General features: G+C 46.9%; 1 protein-coding gene across 3 annotated transcripts; it reads right to left on the reverse strand.

The window, feature by feature from the left end:
- Positions 1-1,719: 1,719 nt before the first annotated feature.
- Positions 1,720-5,823, reverse strand: LOC119090412 (ribonuclease P protein subunit p29). Of its 3 annotated transcripts, none has more exons than XM_037213210.1 (5): positions 5,799-5,823; positions 4,272-4,400; positions 3,049-3,257; positions 2,440-2,627; positions 1,720-2,115 (listed from the first exon to the last, which is right to left on the reverse strand). In XM_037213210.1, exons 2-5 carry the CDS (start codon positions 4,353-4,355, stop codon positions 1,979-1,981), a joined length of 618 nt encoding a protein of 205 aa, XP_037069105.1. In that variant the 5' UTR covers positions 4,356-4,400; positions 5,799-5,823; the 3' UTR covers positions 1,720-1,978. The 3 variants fall into 3 exon arrangements, with proteins under 3 accessions (XP_037069105.1, XP_037069104.1, XP_037069103.1); XM_037213209.1 differs by lacking the exon at positions 5,799-5,823 and adding an exon at positions 5,773-5,794; XM_037213208.1 differs by lacking the exon at positions 5,799-5,823 and adding an exon at positions 5,360-5,439.
- Between the last annotated feature and the right edge of the window lie 10,326 nt (positions 5,824-16,149).

A 16,149-nucleotide genomic window follows, 5' to 3' on the forward strand; every position in this document is an offset into this window, starting at 1 on the left:
CAGTAGCCATGCAGTCCCCGGCCGCCCTCGTCGGCCAGCATGTAGTTGGTGTGCATGTGCTGGTAGCCCACGCCAACGGCCAGGCTGACCAACCGAAGCGCCATAGACGGACTGAGACACGTCTCGTTGACCACGAGTCTCTGCGGGTTGCCGCTGGCGCCCAGCAATGAGTAGCAACGATCGCCAGCCTCGATGCAGATGGAGCGGGGGGCGCTGGGCACAGAGTCGGCACACGTTGCGCCGTCAGAAATCTCCGCCGTCTCCACAGTGACACAGGTCTTCTCAGAAACGTCCTCGATGGCTTGCATGAGCCATTTCTTGGCGGAGTCAGATATGCCTCCTGAAGAGGAGAAGAAGTAAGGCACTTTCACGCTACCGCTCAACGTGGGCCAAGGATGCAGTGTTTGTTGAAGGAATTCTCGTGCATTCGCAGCGTTTTCGTCGACATCTCCGAAAGAGATATACTGATTGTACAACAAAAACCCTTTGTTGAATTTCGCCGCAGCTAAACCAAAATACGCCGCTCGAGTTTCGTCGAACGATCGTCGTAATCTTAGGAGCTTTGATCTGTTCCAACTGATGGCTGCAGTTAAAACTTTGACTTTTCGTAGCAAGTTTCCACGCGTCGTATTTACATATTGGCTTTGGCTTGGCGCATCCTTGGCGGAACGACTAGGTTCGTTGGCGTTCACAGCATCGAACGTAAGTGGTAAATCGTCCCAACTGGTTGAAGACACTCTAGTGAATGGCAACATCGTTCTGCAAAGGCACATATCGACACACACGCCGGGGAACATAAATAAACATAGCAAATAAACAGCATACGCCATCACAGTTGCGCGTAAACAACTGGTGATCGAATTTCTTGAAATTTGTTATGAGCAGATAGATGCGTGCATAATTACACCGATCCTCCCCCAGGAAATCGCTCCACGCATCATGTTGAAGGAAATGAAGACATAATCCATTGTCAGTCATTACGCTACTGACATATTTCTGCTACACTTCGACATGCCGTCACATGGCTGGGCAGCGAAAGAGCGGAAGGCGCCACATCAGCGGGGAACGCTTTGACTTATCTCACCAAATACGCCCCTGCTTCCATGGCATGAGGCGTCCACCGACATCTAAATGCCGGACATATAACCCTGATAATACGTGTTGTCTACCAGCTTCCTCATTGCCCATGGTCCTTTACTATCAATAATCGCCTCGCAGTCGACTTACGAAATGAAAGCGGCGTGAGCACCCGTTTTCCGAAGTCATTTCAGAGTAAACGTGCCTTATCCATGTTACGTTGTCAGGATTGAATGCGATACTTGGATTTCGCAAAACGGCACAAAATAAAAAAATGCAGATTGATCGAGCCGAAATCTAGACCTCCTTCTGGCTTTAAGCTAATCAGACTGATCCCATGCAGCATCCCATCCCATCCCATGACCAACGACAGCATCAGCAAAACCATTGATGGAAGTGGCGTCCGAAATGTGCTTTGATTCCCATGGGAACTGCCTTGCAAAATACCGCACATTGAGTTGAAATGGAAAGCGACCATGTCAAGCAATAATGCTGGCATTAGCAGCATCGCACCATGTTATAGGTGAGCGTACGCGAAAAAACGCGTGTGAAGAATCAACTTGTTAGAATTGAGGCTAATTTATGAGTTTTTCGGCGAGCCCAATGAAAAGGCAGCTTCGGGCATAAACATACAAACACAGGGGATTTTCACCATGTATTCTGTTAGAAACGGAACGAATGTCCCGACGTACTGAGACCGAGCGCTCGACTGAGCACGAAGCAATGGATATCCATCCGATTACCGACATATCACACAACAGTAACATCATACCACGCGTGAAGCGCTGCACGGATCCAGAAATCCTTCAACACAAGGATCAAGAAAATGAATTGCAAGGGACCCTGGGAGAGGACAAAGCATGTGAAACACGCTGCTTTTTGTTGAGACAGACAACAATCATCACAACTCAATAGTTTTCTTCGCCTTGAGCTTTTTCATGCCGCGGCCCACTGGACGCCTTAGCAGGTTGTTTCCAAACAGCCGGATCTTGAACCCATTCACGCTCGTCTCGAATATACTGTGCTCCTTCGGTATGACTGAAAGAGATTCTCGGATGACATCACCAGAATCATGCTGATAAGAAACCAAGTGTTTGTGCGTCTGGAATGTGTGGACATGCATCGTACACACCAGACGCTAAAGCATTCTGACAATTTTGAATCAGTTGTAAGCGCAAATTGACATGAGCATGATAGAAAATTAGGCATTGCACAGCATACCAATAAGGACTTCTACACGGAATACCACCACCATGTAAGAGAAACTCGATAAGTAACAAAAAAATAGCACGCTCATCTGGAAGTATTTGCAATCAACCATCAGACGAGGTCCGTGTTCCGGCGGGCGGCGTTCAAACTAACGTTTGAGACGGTTGTCAGGTGTGATGAGCTGGAAGGTGCCGCGCGTCTCCAGCAGCACGAGGCCGGACACGCCCCGGTACGAGGCACAACGGGAGCGCAGCACGCGCAGCAGGGCGCCGTGGTAGTCGGCCCGGCAGACCTGCAGCAGGCAGTGCTCGGTGCGGCTGTCCCACGGCTCGGCGCGGAACCTGGCGGACGCACCCACGACCGGGCAGGGAGAGATGCGTCATCGAGCTACCGTTAGCTACATACACGAATGGAGAGGTCGCGCAGGGTGTTTTCAAGCAACACGGGCGCGTCACATGCAGTGCAAACGCCCAGCACAGCACGTTTACCCAGCACATAACGGCAATGAGTAATAAGTCTCTCCCCCTGCACAAAAAACCGACGGACGGTGGCGGTCCGCGCAGACAACGGCCGACTGGGGAACACGCGATATCAAGACCAGCCCGGGGTACTTCAATGCGTTTGCATTGCATCGCGCGTTTTGATCTCATTCATCACTTTTGAGGAACTCCCGACACTTGCTCGTCTTGATAAGGTTCAACATCGTACTACGCTCGCCAACTTGGCCTGCAACTCCAGCGCTGGCATATCAAACATGCTTACCCCTGCCCCAAGAGGACATCTAGATTGAGGTAGTGTCTCATATACTGAGACCACATGTCGTTAAGTGGCAGGTAGTTGTCAAACTTGAGCCCAGTCCTGCTCAGTTTATGGAGGCCCAGCTCTCTTCTGCTCCGAGACGTTAGTGACCCCTTCCGGAGTCGCACCTGAGCCTTCTTCTTGTTTTGCTTCCTCTTGGACATGACGATACTCTGGGGGATCACGCACGACGCCAAATTAGCCATGTAAAGAGCATGAATATCAATGTTCTCTGCTGCCTGGAGAGTCATCGCAGCTAGACAGTGTGTGCTGTTGGCATCAATGACATTCAGAACTGCAATTAAGTTGGCCTAGTACCGCATCATCTTCGGGTCTGGATCCAAACAGATTTTCTGAGTAATCAGAAGTCTTTGTTCCACTTAAGGACAACTGGGGACTGCCACCAAAACATGGCAGCATAATGCCATGTTTGGGGCAAAACTGTTAACAGACCAGCTCCCAAACCAAATCTTGTGAAACAAGCTTGACAAAAAGGCAAGCAGATATGTGGTAAGACTGCCACAACTCAGGCATACTTTTCCAATGTGAGGTTTATGTTTTTGAAATTAGACTTAAGCCTGATATAATTTGAAGAGAAAATTAAGCATTTCTAAATAGACCATACCAGAATGCTTAATTCTGGGAAATTTTGGATTCAAGACATCAAATACAGACACCACAGCCCATTTCTAAGACACAAACACATGTGTAACCCCAACAACAATTGCAGTCTAATTAATTAGCAAAGACTATATTCATTTTGATCCATGTTGTAGGTTTGAGAAACCAGTTCATGGTGCTGCAAGAAAAAACTTGACTCAGAATGCTCACATGCTGAATTATTTCATGTCGCATAAACTAATACAGCAAAGCTAGAATAATCAAGACAAAACAAAATAAGATAGGTAAATAATATGCCTGCTTAGGCTAACTAGAATTAACAAGCAGCATCTGAAGTGTATTGATAGTTGATGCTGTCTTTGTACTATGGGAAAAGTTGCAATTGCTTCATACCAGAAATCAAAAAGTAAGGAAAGGAGCATTTTGCATTTGACCAAGGCACAATTCTTGGTTACAAAATGTCTTGGTTAATAGACACCAATGAAATAAGCTCTTCAGGCAATAAAAGAATGATTTCTTTAGGATGAAGTGTACATATTATTATTACCAATTAAATCTACCCTCACCTTAGTCAGAAATGCCTCTTCAACTGCTTTAGCATCTCTACTTGGAACACAGGCATTAATGAAGGCTTTGATAAATTCAGCCATGGTACATACAGATGGTGTCTTCTTTAGTAGGACCTGAGCTGGTTTCTGAAACAAAAAAGCTCCCTCAGACTAACACATGTTGAATATGGGGAACATAGATACACAAATGTAAAGCATGAACACCACTGTGAGCAATAGCAAACCCACAAGTTTGCACCATTTCTAGTTAGTTTAACAGATATGGTGCTCATACATATTAAATACAAGACTAGATTGTATTGCTCAAGTCATAAATGCCAAGATTTTAAATATTCCCTTTAACATTTGAGTCTGTTCTTCTTGCCACCATTAACAAAACACTGAGTGGCCACAATGTCAATTTCATAAGGTGAATTGTTCCAATGATATGATTACATTAATATTGACCATCCCATGATCTAGCCTTGCTGGCCTTCAAGCACTGAATTGATCTCAAATGTCTTAGGTATGCTGTTAAAAATAAAACATAATCACTGTGTGAAAAACACAACATTCCATCATTTACATGTGCAATATGTGACTTGCATACATAAACCATTCATGCAATGAACCCACACTTAACTCTTGTCTACACGGATGTCGCCACAGGAGGGCAGAGACAAGTTCCCACCTACTCCGTAGACATTCCTCACGACATTGAAAGCTACTCTCACTGGAAGATGAATCAATAAAAAATTAGCATACAGCAAATAACTAATAACTTGCTTATTTGTAAATAAATTTGCATCTCTGGCCTAAACACCTGTTGCTTGCCCATGGCAAACACTTCCCACAGACTTTGTTGTAATTGGGAATTGAGAACACTGTGATGGAAGTTGATAAAAAATCTAAAGGGTTATTGCTAATGGGCAATTATGTTCCCATCACAATAAACCATGCTTCAGTACTTGTGTCTTCATCCTATCATTAACTTGAACTAGGTCAGAAGTGGCACCAGCAGTTTCCTTAATACGTCTCCTAAATACTGGTCATGGATGGCAAAAATGTGTCAGGGCACTGCCTTTCCTTCGACCGATATATCTTACATTATATGCATCAACCATATCTTATATCTTAGACTTGTGCAAAATCATATGTGAGCCCATATATCTATACGTCAGACCTATCAATCCCACCAGACCTATCCGTAAGATAGCCTTGGACCTATTTATCTCGCCTTCAATTGCATTTTCTCTTAGCGGCTTCAACTTATATTATTCGCCAAGAGAGGGAAGCAGGGCATCGTAACTGGGCCCGGTGGCCACTTAACAGGGGGGGAGCACGGGAAAACGACACACGCGCAAGTTCGCTTTGATAGACCAGGCAATACGGAAAATATGGCCAACAAGGACCATCATTCAAAATCTCGATTTCTGGCAGATATGTGGGGAAAAACGCAAGATAGCCTTGGAAAAACCCGCGGGTAAAAGCTTGGTTACGTCGGGTCCCGGGCCGTTACCTCCTCCCGGTACTATCCGTACGTACCGCGGGGCGAATAAGTGGCGAATAAGTTCCTCTCCGGCGGTCAAGTCTAGTATAAAATATGGCAGCAACTGTGCACATTTTACGACTAGCTGTTGGGCTCTCATGTTAAAACGCTGTTCTTCAGGCCCACAGCTTTTGAAATCTTGAACATATATATGCACAAAAAGTGCATAGAAATGAAGCTTGAATAACTATCTTTCAATTTCTTGGATAACAAAATTGCGCCGTGGCACTCCTTTTTGAGCTATCAGGTAAGGCGCAGACCAGCGCGCGCGCTGCGATGGGCAGGTGTGGGATCGAATTCCGTTACGGCCAACCCTTTTCAGCAGAGTTGGGAAAGAACACGGAGTGAATGCGGTCACTGACCGGCGGTAGAACTATTGAGTGCAACGACATTCTGATTATATATATATATATATATATATATATATATATATATATATATATATATATATATATATATATATATATATATATATATATATATAATCTCTCTCTCTCTCTCTCTCTCTCTCTCTCTCTCTCTCTCTCTCTCTCTCTCTCTCTCTCTCTCTCTCTCTCTCTCTCTCTCTCTCTCTCTCTCTCTCTCTCTCTCTCTCTCTTACTCTCTCTTTGAGGTCGAAATTAAGATCACTGATATATTTTACATCACTTCCTACAGCACTGCAGAGGGTACAGGACCTAAACTATGAGAGACGGCAACGTGCTAGCTTGACATGTAAACTTGATGGCATGCGTCTGCCTAATGGTACAAGAGCCTACAAATGAGTTGGTGCCATTCTTCACCGAGGATTTACTCGGAATTCTGGTCATTACCAGTGCATCATCAGAAACGATGAACAGTTTTACAAATGCAGCGACAAAATAGTTGACGTCATAAATATAGCGGCAGCTCGCTCTCTCCTGTCTGTGGATGCTTGCGTATTAATTTATCGGGGAAAAGTTCGTATGCGATCGTGGCGAGAGGAATAACTTCAACGGGCGTATTTCTCAATTGCTCAACTCTGGCCGTTTCTCAGGTTTCTTCAAAGCATAAAAGGGGTGCTTGAGCAACAAGCGTTCGTCATGCCTCCGGGAAAGGACGTGAGACTTACTCGGTAAATCACGATGCCTAAAAAAGCAACTGAGTGAAATGCGTTGCCTTCGGGCAAGTGACGAAATGGATGAGCAGCGATGGCAATACGTTGCTTTGCACTATGTGAACCAATTATAGAGGCTTGCGCAGCGTTGTGCAAAGCCTTTAAAGGGCACCTGAACATTGATGACCTGTACGGAACCAGCCAACTACGAAGAATCGCGCATTGACACGTCCCAGAGGAAATGCGCCGCCTCGCGTCAACTGAGGGAAAATGACGTGAGGCCTGCTCAGTGTTCAACTAAGCCTAAAAGGAGCACCTGAGCGACAGTGCGCTGGGCGTGTATTCCCCTGCTGCCATCCAAAACACGCAGCGGGGCGTTTCTCAACTTTGGTTCCGCTCCTGTATCTGCTCATGGCCAGTGTTCAGGTTTTGGTACATTAAGTTGCCATCGTTGGAGAAGCAGTTGCGATGTTATATGCAACCTGCCCTTCTGCAAACGGCAGACATCGCTATTTTGTCATGTAACAGTAAAGTTGCGGTGGCGCAAATGGGTTCAAATTTTATAACTCGCTTATCGGTAGCTTCTTGGTAACTCGCTTATCCGCAGTATCCATCACTGTATGACCTTAACGTCATCCTGTCATCCGCGCTTACTCGTCGAACGTCAGTCATCCTGGGATATTTGTGACCGGAAGTCATAAAGGTATCCTTTTTCCGCTGGATTTGGTATGAGTTATGATAGGAAACAAACATCAATCGCAGCTAAGCAGAAGGATTCCATATCATGAGCGAAAACAGAGAGGAACAAAACACTGCTCAACGGGAAGCGTAATGTTACAACAAGCTGCAGACATGTGGCGGGCATGAGAGAAAGCTGGAATCGCTAAGACATCTGCGCCATTTGGAATAATTGTAATGGCAACACTGGGGTTGCAGTTGGGTGTTTGTTTTGTCATTGGTAGTTTAACGTATTCAATCGATTGAGATTCGATGCGCCTCGAACCAGTGTCATATGATCCCCAACCTAGTAGTCGCTTTGTACTTGCTATTTTCGATGCGTTTTCTGTCGCAACGTTGTAGCTAATCCCCGCCGTTGCCAATGGTGTGAGGAGTTTTCCAGCCTCCATTAGGGCGCTGAATTCGTCAACGACGACGCTGTCTGCTCGGTGGTTTTGATAAAAGGAACCATCCCGCGTTTTTTGTAGTTTGCATTTATGGTAACATCAGACGCGTACGATTTGATAAGTTACACCAGTTATTCTCGAAATTCTTCTGAAAAGCTGAGAATTTCTGTTTGAAACAGCAGACCCTGCGGGGAATCACATTTTGACTCCCTACAAAGCGTTGATAGCATCATTTGCAGTCTGAAATAATCAAATTTGGTATCCTTATGATGTCTTGGTGCTGCAGTGCCGCCACGCAGTGCTGTTACTAGACATAACTAGTCCTGAGGTTCTCCAAAGTATATTTTTGAAAAATGCCTTCAAGGTGGGACGCTCCCTTTCATCTTGATCACAATGACGTATATTTTTCAGGGAGGAGAGCGGCGTTGGCGACCCGATGCCTCCCCAGGCTCCAGTCGCTCCCGCTCACCGCACCGATGGGGCGGCAGGGGCAGGGAGAGGGGGCGGGACAGGGCCTGGGCAGGGAGGGGCCTCGCATGGGAGCCGCCGAACATCAGTTGTAGTGTCGTTTGACCACCGCATCCTGATGTGTGGGGACTCCCATGTGAGGATTCAAAAGTTTAATCGTGGGAAGGATTTACGAACTCAGTGGGTGGGGGGGGGGGGGGGGGGCATTGTCTGTCGGTATAAAACCATTCGAAGGTTCCGGCAGAGTGAGGGGGGCTGACCCGCGTCGTGGAGGCCAGTGTGAAGTGGGCTGTGAAGGAGGAGGTGATGTAGGCTGTGAGAGTGGTTGAGTGTATGTGTATCCAGGTTAGGTGTGATAGTGGTATGCGAGTAGCTGACTGGGTGTTCCGGCTGATGTTTTAGATGTTCTGTGATTGTTTGATCGAGATGTGTGATGAGTGTGTGGGATGTTTGACCCAAAGAAGAAATACAGAATGACGTTTTTTAGATGCGTTTGGTTTTCGTATTTGGAAGTGCCGTTTTCCCGTGGTAAGAGGCGGAGGAAGATTGGTCGAGTTCGACAGGAGTATATCGGCGTTACAAAGTCTGCAGTGATAATAAACCCCGTTCCCTGAAATATCGCGTCGACAGCGAGCCGCATACCTCTAAAGAGGGCAGCCCGGCCTTTTTTAAAAAAGCGCCAGCTTGTACGCATGCTAACAGCTTAGTTAGCTTAGTGGTGTGCGTGTGTCTCTGTGTCCGGATATATTGGCGAGACGCACAGCGCAACTGATCGCGGTGACATTTGTGCACGCCATGAGTGCAACCTTTGTGACATTCCACGACGCTTTTTCACGCCGCTCCGACGTAGATGACGGCCGTAGCGTATGCGATAAGGGAGCATTTTCGCGGGTTTCGTTACGATGAAACCTAACGTGGATGGGGAGAAAGACAGAGCAAGAACTGAGGATTGAAAAACGTCACTGTCGGCTCGAGCTGGAACAAGCTGAGTGGCCCCGCTTTTGGCCGCTCGCTATGCACTAGACACAAAGCTGTAGAGGCATTTAAATTGCACATTCCACCAATCCTTCGAATGTCAATACTTAACACGTTGCAATGCAACCCATGGCAACGACGATTAGTGCATTAATCATGAGTCATAAACATCACGGGCCGGGACAACTGCGCGCTTCACTTGCGGTACCGACCGGTGCACTTAAACCTTATCCACGGCTCTTCCGGTGGCTTTTGGTAACGCTTCACCTTGACTATGTTGTGGCCGTAGCGGACTGTGCCGACACCGGACGTGTTGTTAAAGGAGCTACCTACCATTGCAACAGTCCAAATTCATGACATTCCTGTGCGGCGATGTCAGTCACTACCCCAGCTGTGCATGTTTTGTATTTGTGACCGTGGCGGCCAGTGTGCCGTGTCCAAGAGGAGCAGCCGGCGTCTGTAACTGCCGCTTTGCCGCCGTGTATGATCCGCGGAACGTCCTATTCCAAGAGACTCCCGTGCTCCCGACGTGCGTCATGTGGTGGCGCTCGCTGCCGGAGTTGCTGGAACCGACGTACCTGTGCCATGCTGGCCACCTCCGCGCGAGAAACACGGGATTCCTGCCGTCAATGCCACCGGTTGCTGTACTCGATGCCTTTGTTCTGTCGAGCAACGCGCCGGACCGGTGCGTTGATATGTAGGTGCCAACACGTCGGGTGAACTGACTGCGTGGTGTGGGCATGATAGACCTTGTCCGCTACGTCGTTGTTTTGTAGGGTCATGATAGGAGCAATCATGATGCTAAAATACAACTGAATGTAAGCGATCTTTGGTTGGAGGCACCAGCGAATTAGCATCATCTGGAGATGGCGTCATCTTTTGCTGCCTTCCATGTAAGAAACTCAGTGGCTCTGTACATTTACCCCTCTTCCGCTTGCGAGTGAAGTTGATCATACGTTAATGTTCAACGGACAGCATTGTGATGAAATCAAATACACTTATGAAGACATCAGTGTGGAGCAATCAAGTAAATGCCAAAACGAGTGGATGTGTTGCTGGCCTCTTCACTTCTCATCTCATATCCAGTTGCATACGTAGTTACGCTTCATACGATCCGTGTGCTCCAAATGGTGCATCTCAACTGGAGCAAAGGCCGGTGCAGATTCACCGGCACGTGCCATATTTTGGTAAGATAAGGTTTTATATTTTGCAACCCTAGAACGTCAGCTATATGTAAACAAAATGGGGTGCCGTGTTCACTTGGCCCTCCCTCGTCCCAGGTTAGTACATCGCACACAATGCACCTGTTGTCAGGGGCGTAATTTCGCAACACCATTTGAAGGGAAACAGATAAATGTCAAAACTGTCCGGAGATGCACGACATCTTATGGTTCCCTGAGAGTTTCGCCAGTTTCCCCGTGGAGATGGGCAGGTGAGCGGACTACCTCCCACACAAGCCTCATACCCTTTGGGCTTGGGGATGAAGGGTGGAAAATAAGGCCCACTCCTGCCTGATGCACCACCAAGGATAACCATGGCGCTATGGTAAGGATGATGTTTTGCTGATAACTCTAGTGATGCAAAACATTTTCATCGGCGTAGGTAGGCTTGGCTTGCAAGCTTAACATGTCAGTTTTTCGTGTCAAACTGCTTATCACGTACATGAGCACTGACCTGGATTTAAGAGACAGTTCCGTATACTCAAGCCGTCCCCAATGCAATGAATCTTAACAGTCTCATAACTTGAAAAGAACAATATAGATTACTCGTGCGTGGAGCACAGTGGGGTTCAAAACCATAGCGTGTGAAAATATTATCATTTTCATTTAGACGCAAGATTGGGGACATAACCCATGGAGGAATACTTCTATAGTGCCAATTCGAAAAGCCCCAGGAAAATTACCCGGCTGGTGCTGGATAACCAGCCGTGTCTAAAAGAACCCTGTAAATCGTGCCGAGGCGTGGCGTGCGGAAATAGTGGTGCCTGCTCCACTCAATGCGATTCATTGGCATTGATAGGTGTGCTGTTGTGCCATGCATTCACCGAAGGGTGCACCATTCTTTATTTATCCCAGCTTGCTCAGGGTGGACAATATTGGTAGGGGAGTCACGCGCAGACTCCGCGTGCATAGGCGAGCTTGTGGCACTACCGGGATGTGGATGGGATCAGCGTGGCGCCCTCACTCACAAGAAGTGCTCTGTTCCATTGAAATGCAAAATTGCATGCTGACACAATTTTTTGACAAAAAAAACACTGGGAAAATGTTGACCCATTAAAGGCAGTGTGTAATATACTCCAATCAAGGCCCATTGTGTAGACATTCATTCCATATTAGACAGACCTCTGCTTGCGGGCAAGTTTGTACTCAGACCGCGAACATTTTTGTACCCCGCCACCAACAAAAACAAGCTAAATTGTCCACCCTGTAATTAACACACACCGATTCTTTTGATCTGGAAAAACATAACCTTACAGTTTCACACACACACACCAAATTATGCCACAAAAGTCGTCCAGTTTTTTACATCAGATGGCCTACTCTAAATACTGCAGGCTTTGGTTGAATGTCATAATAGGTGCGTGCGCAACATTGCATCATACCAAACATTTCCATCATCTTCAAGTACCATTTATTTCTTAATAAGTGCATCTAATACAATCACACAGCTGTGCTGAATTGGCATAATTGTTGGTTGGCCCATTTCATGTGTGGTAACACCTCTGTGAGTAATAGTTATCACTGCATATGCTGTGTATTAATATGCCAATCAGAGAACAATCCCAGTATCCCTATATTGAAAACAGACAAGATCCTTAGCTCCAACAAATATACCCGAGAACACATTGACCAGTCACTTCGCATGCAACGCTCCACAGCCGGTACCCTATGTCATAATATTCGTAACTGACTCACTGTGCAGTAATTGGATCTTTAAATGATCACTTTCGATGCAGAATGTTTAAAATGAGTCACAATATGTAAAAAGAGAAATAATGTGACTTGGAAAAGAACAACACACATCAGATTAACCTAGAGGCACCTGAAAGTACTCGAACACATTGTGATCCTCCAACCACCATCCTCAGTACCTCACCGCAGTTCAAACGTGAAACGACTTAGAAACGTGATTACACTTAATCTCCACAAACAAACCAAAGATGCCGCTAGCACAGCACTGCCAACTTTTGGTACAAGATACTTAATCTGGTATTAATTCCGATTCTGGTATACTTACGGTATGTATCGATGCCTGCTAGCCAAAACTTTGGAGTCCCCGGTGTTCTATTGCCCTGTTCCCGCCAGTTCTTCGTACCTAACGGCGATTTAATCACGGAGTCCATGACAAGATCGGTTAAGATTGAATCATTGTCGCCTAGCAACGTTTGGAGGGTGTGGGGGGAGGGGGCGTGTTAACAAGCAACTTGTGACATAGCGACGTTGCCGGGTAAGAGCCGAGCATCCAACCAATACGCGCTCAACTGTAAGCCGGACATTACAAGTCTAGCAGAGGTAGTGCAAAGCGACTGACTGCGGGTGAGACAAGTGTGGCCACATCTCAAACACACCAAAACCGCTTCTTTTCGCCTGTTCTCCTGATGACACGTGGCCAATGGTTGGAGTGTGGTTTGATTCGACGCACGAGGTTAGCGTGTGGAACATCCCACCGATTCAGCAAATACCAAGCGAAACGGACTTAGTTAATTAGAGAACATCACCTAGTACCAGAGACACTTGCAGGGCCATATGTAGACGGACACTTTCGTACTCAAGGGTGTTGGCGAGGACATTCCCCGCGATGCCACAATGCCCCGGTATCCACAGAAAGGCCACATGTTGGTCGGTAGGTAGTGAAAGCACTATATTATGGATGTCGTACATTCCCGGATGGCTGAAATCATCGAGTCGCTGAAGGGCCTGGAGCGATGCCTTGGAGTCTGTGCAAATTGTAACCTGAGGAATACGCAAGACTCTGATATGCAGCAGCACCCGTTTTATAGCGTATATTTCGGCAGAGAACACCGTGCTGAAGTCTGGAGGACGTCCCGTGAATCGAAAGTCAGGACAGATGGCTGCTGCACCAGCCTGGTCACCATGAGCAGATCCGTCGGTGTAAAAGAAAACGAATTCGACGTGCGTATTCCGGTATCCCAGGAAGGCAGATTGTACCTCAACAGGAGACAATTCCGATTTCTTATATCTAAACAGATACTCTATTGATAAATCATTGTAAAACCAGAAAGGCATCAATGGAGGGTTACAAGCAACACGTACGCATGGGACGTCAAGAGTTCGTCGCGTCTGAATATCCTGAATGGCAGTGGTGTAGGCAGGGCAGGGGCACCGGGGGTTCGTCCCCAGCTTCCTGGCTAGGTTCCAAGGTGCCCTTCAGGCCCCCCGCGAGGGTCGTATTCATGGGCCCCGGACCGCAGGGCTGGGCACCCCAACGCCCGTCAGAGGGCCCTGCACGCTAATCAGAGGCCCCCTGTGTCAATAAGGGGCTTCGGCTCCGTGTCGGCATGAGCTTGAGGGCCATTTCCCCAAAACGGACAAAGCTGGGGAAAGAATTTACGTTGGCTAGGGCCCCAGCGTCTTTCGGGGCCCCACAGTGCCAAATAAGGGGCCCTGTGTTGGTGTGGGGTTTTAACTGGGTGAGCACTTGCCATCTCTACCGTTGTGTGGGATGAGGGAATTATATCGCCTGATTTGCAGCATTTTGCTAGCCTTTTTAAGTTGGTTTCCTGAGCTTTGAAATCTTGACAGGCCGAGAATGGCGTTATTTTAACTGGCCGGTTAGTACCGAAGCATTCACACCCTCAAGCATTTGATTATTATAGTTTTAAATTGAGTCATCATTGCTGAGGAGTAGAGCAGAGGTTGAAACAAGGATATAACGGCATTCGGATGGCTTCATGTGAGGGGGGGGGCGGTCTCCACGTGCTACCATTGTCCCCCCAGGAGGTGGGATGTGACGTGCCCTGCAGAGCATCGCACCTATCATTTTCGTCATTATGCCTTACGCTTCAATCGTTATCTGACTGGACTTTTAATTTACTTTCGTCAATTTCTTACCCATGCTGAACCTCTATTGCTCCCACTATCCCTTACAAATAGCTGACTGCCATTTCAATCCACACCTTCGCTTTTCATTCTGACAATATGCTGCATTTATTCTTTATATCTCTAAGAAAATTTGGCACCACAATTCCACCCTATGGTCTCCTCCAGTGGCACACAAGGTCGGAGTGAAGTACTGATGTTTATCATTCTGCCAATAGGGATAATTAAGAGCCTGATCTACATGCTTCCTATTGCTTTCCTTCCTTGACAGTAAAAACGTCATTGCATTGTAATCCAGTGTGGTTTCTCATCCTTGTGTCGTCCAGGCTGCGCCCTTACTCCTGTAGAAGGCTGCTTGGTTTCTAATGTCAACCGCTCAGGGGTTCATAGGCCGAGATCCTTATTCCGGTTTCACCGAGCACGACATCTTTCGTCAACGTCTTAACGAGCAGCATGTAACGACTTTGCATCTAAGCGTATCCTGTACGTCCTGTGGGCACCGTTCTCGTTTTATGAGAGTCAACTGGACTGTTGAGGCAACCTTCACGTGCCACGTTCCGTTCTAACTATATTTGTCGGTCTTTATCGCCCATACCTTTGTAGCAGATTTAAACCTACTTGTGTGGTAGACAAGTGGCGAAATCGCGCATACCAGTCCTTCTCGTGAGGCAGCCAAGGATAAATCTTGTTCGTCTATAGCTTCAATTTGCCAGTAATTTACACTCACCAACACTCACTCCACACCACAATGTCCACGTGCACAACCAAGAGTAGCCAAGCGCAACTCAAAGATATGGATGAACAGCTAAACATCCATGGTAACAAACGTCTCGCCTTATCTACTGACTCGAATCGGAAACGAGTCGTGCTCACGTGCTACGGAAATGATGTGTTTTTGAACCATTGATAACCGGGTACGACATCGCACGATGGGCAGCTTAACCAATCACAGAGTGTGGCCTGTGGATGCGCTTTGCGATTCTGGAATTAGCTAGCGCAAGGGACGGCTGGTGAGGCGCCGAGGGCGACTTTTTGAAGGAAGCGTCGAATGCATCACGGATGACATGCGGAGTTTGCTCCCTCGAAACAAATGGCATGTGGTGAGCGATCTGTTTGCCTGGAGGGAGAGATGTCTGCAAGCGACTGTCCGATCCTAGAGACTTTTGAGGCTCTAGGGACTGTACGTCTGAAGACATCCGCTTTTATTATTGGAGATGTTACCGCCATGCAATAGACTGTTGCATTACAGCGTGTGTCCTTTCGATAACATTTGGAATGAATGTTCGACATTTTCGTTGTCTTAATGGTCCAGGTGGACATAATATGAGTGGCAATGCATGCTGACAACACATGCTGACAACTTTGCAGCAATACATATCCATACAGGCATGGGTTTCGATTTCTCAAGATGCATGGGGGGGGGACAGAGTCGTGCAAATCGTCATAATGGCCACGTACCGAAAGCGTCTAGGGTTTTCCATATATATATATATATATATATATATATATATATATATATATATACATATGTATGCATATGATACACATATCTCGCATTTCCTGATTTGCGCATCATTTTGCATATTCACGGCAATAACTTGTGGAAGCCTGGCAGGTTGTACCATCTTGTTATAAAAGCATCCGT

This window comes from Pollicipes pollicipes, unplaced genomic scaffold, assembly GCF_011947565.3.
Source record: "Pollicipes pollicipes isolate AB1234 unplaced genomic scaffold, Ppol_2.1 Scaffold_3087;HRSCAF=3621_pilon_pilon_pilon, whole genome shotgun sequence".
Taxonomy (NCBI): domain Eukaryota; kingdom Metazoa; phylum Arthropoda; class Thecostraca; order Pollicipedomorpha; family Pollicipedidae; genus Pollicipes; species Pollicipes pollicipes.

Coding starts and splice junctions, on each gene's coding strand:
- LOC119090412 (XM_037213208.1), bottom strand. Junction 2,628..3,048: donor GATGTCCTCTTGGGGCAGGG/GTAAGCATGTTT, acceptor TGCGTCCGCCAG/GTTCCGCGCCGAGCCGTGGG. Junction 2,116..2,439: donor ACCTGACAACCGTCTCAAAC/GTTAGTTTGAAC, acceptor AATCTCTTTCAG/TCATACCGAAGGAGCACAGT.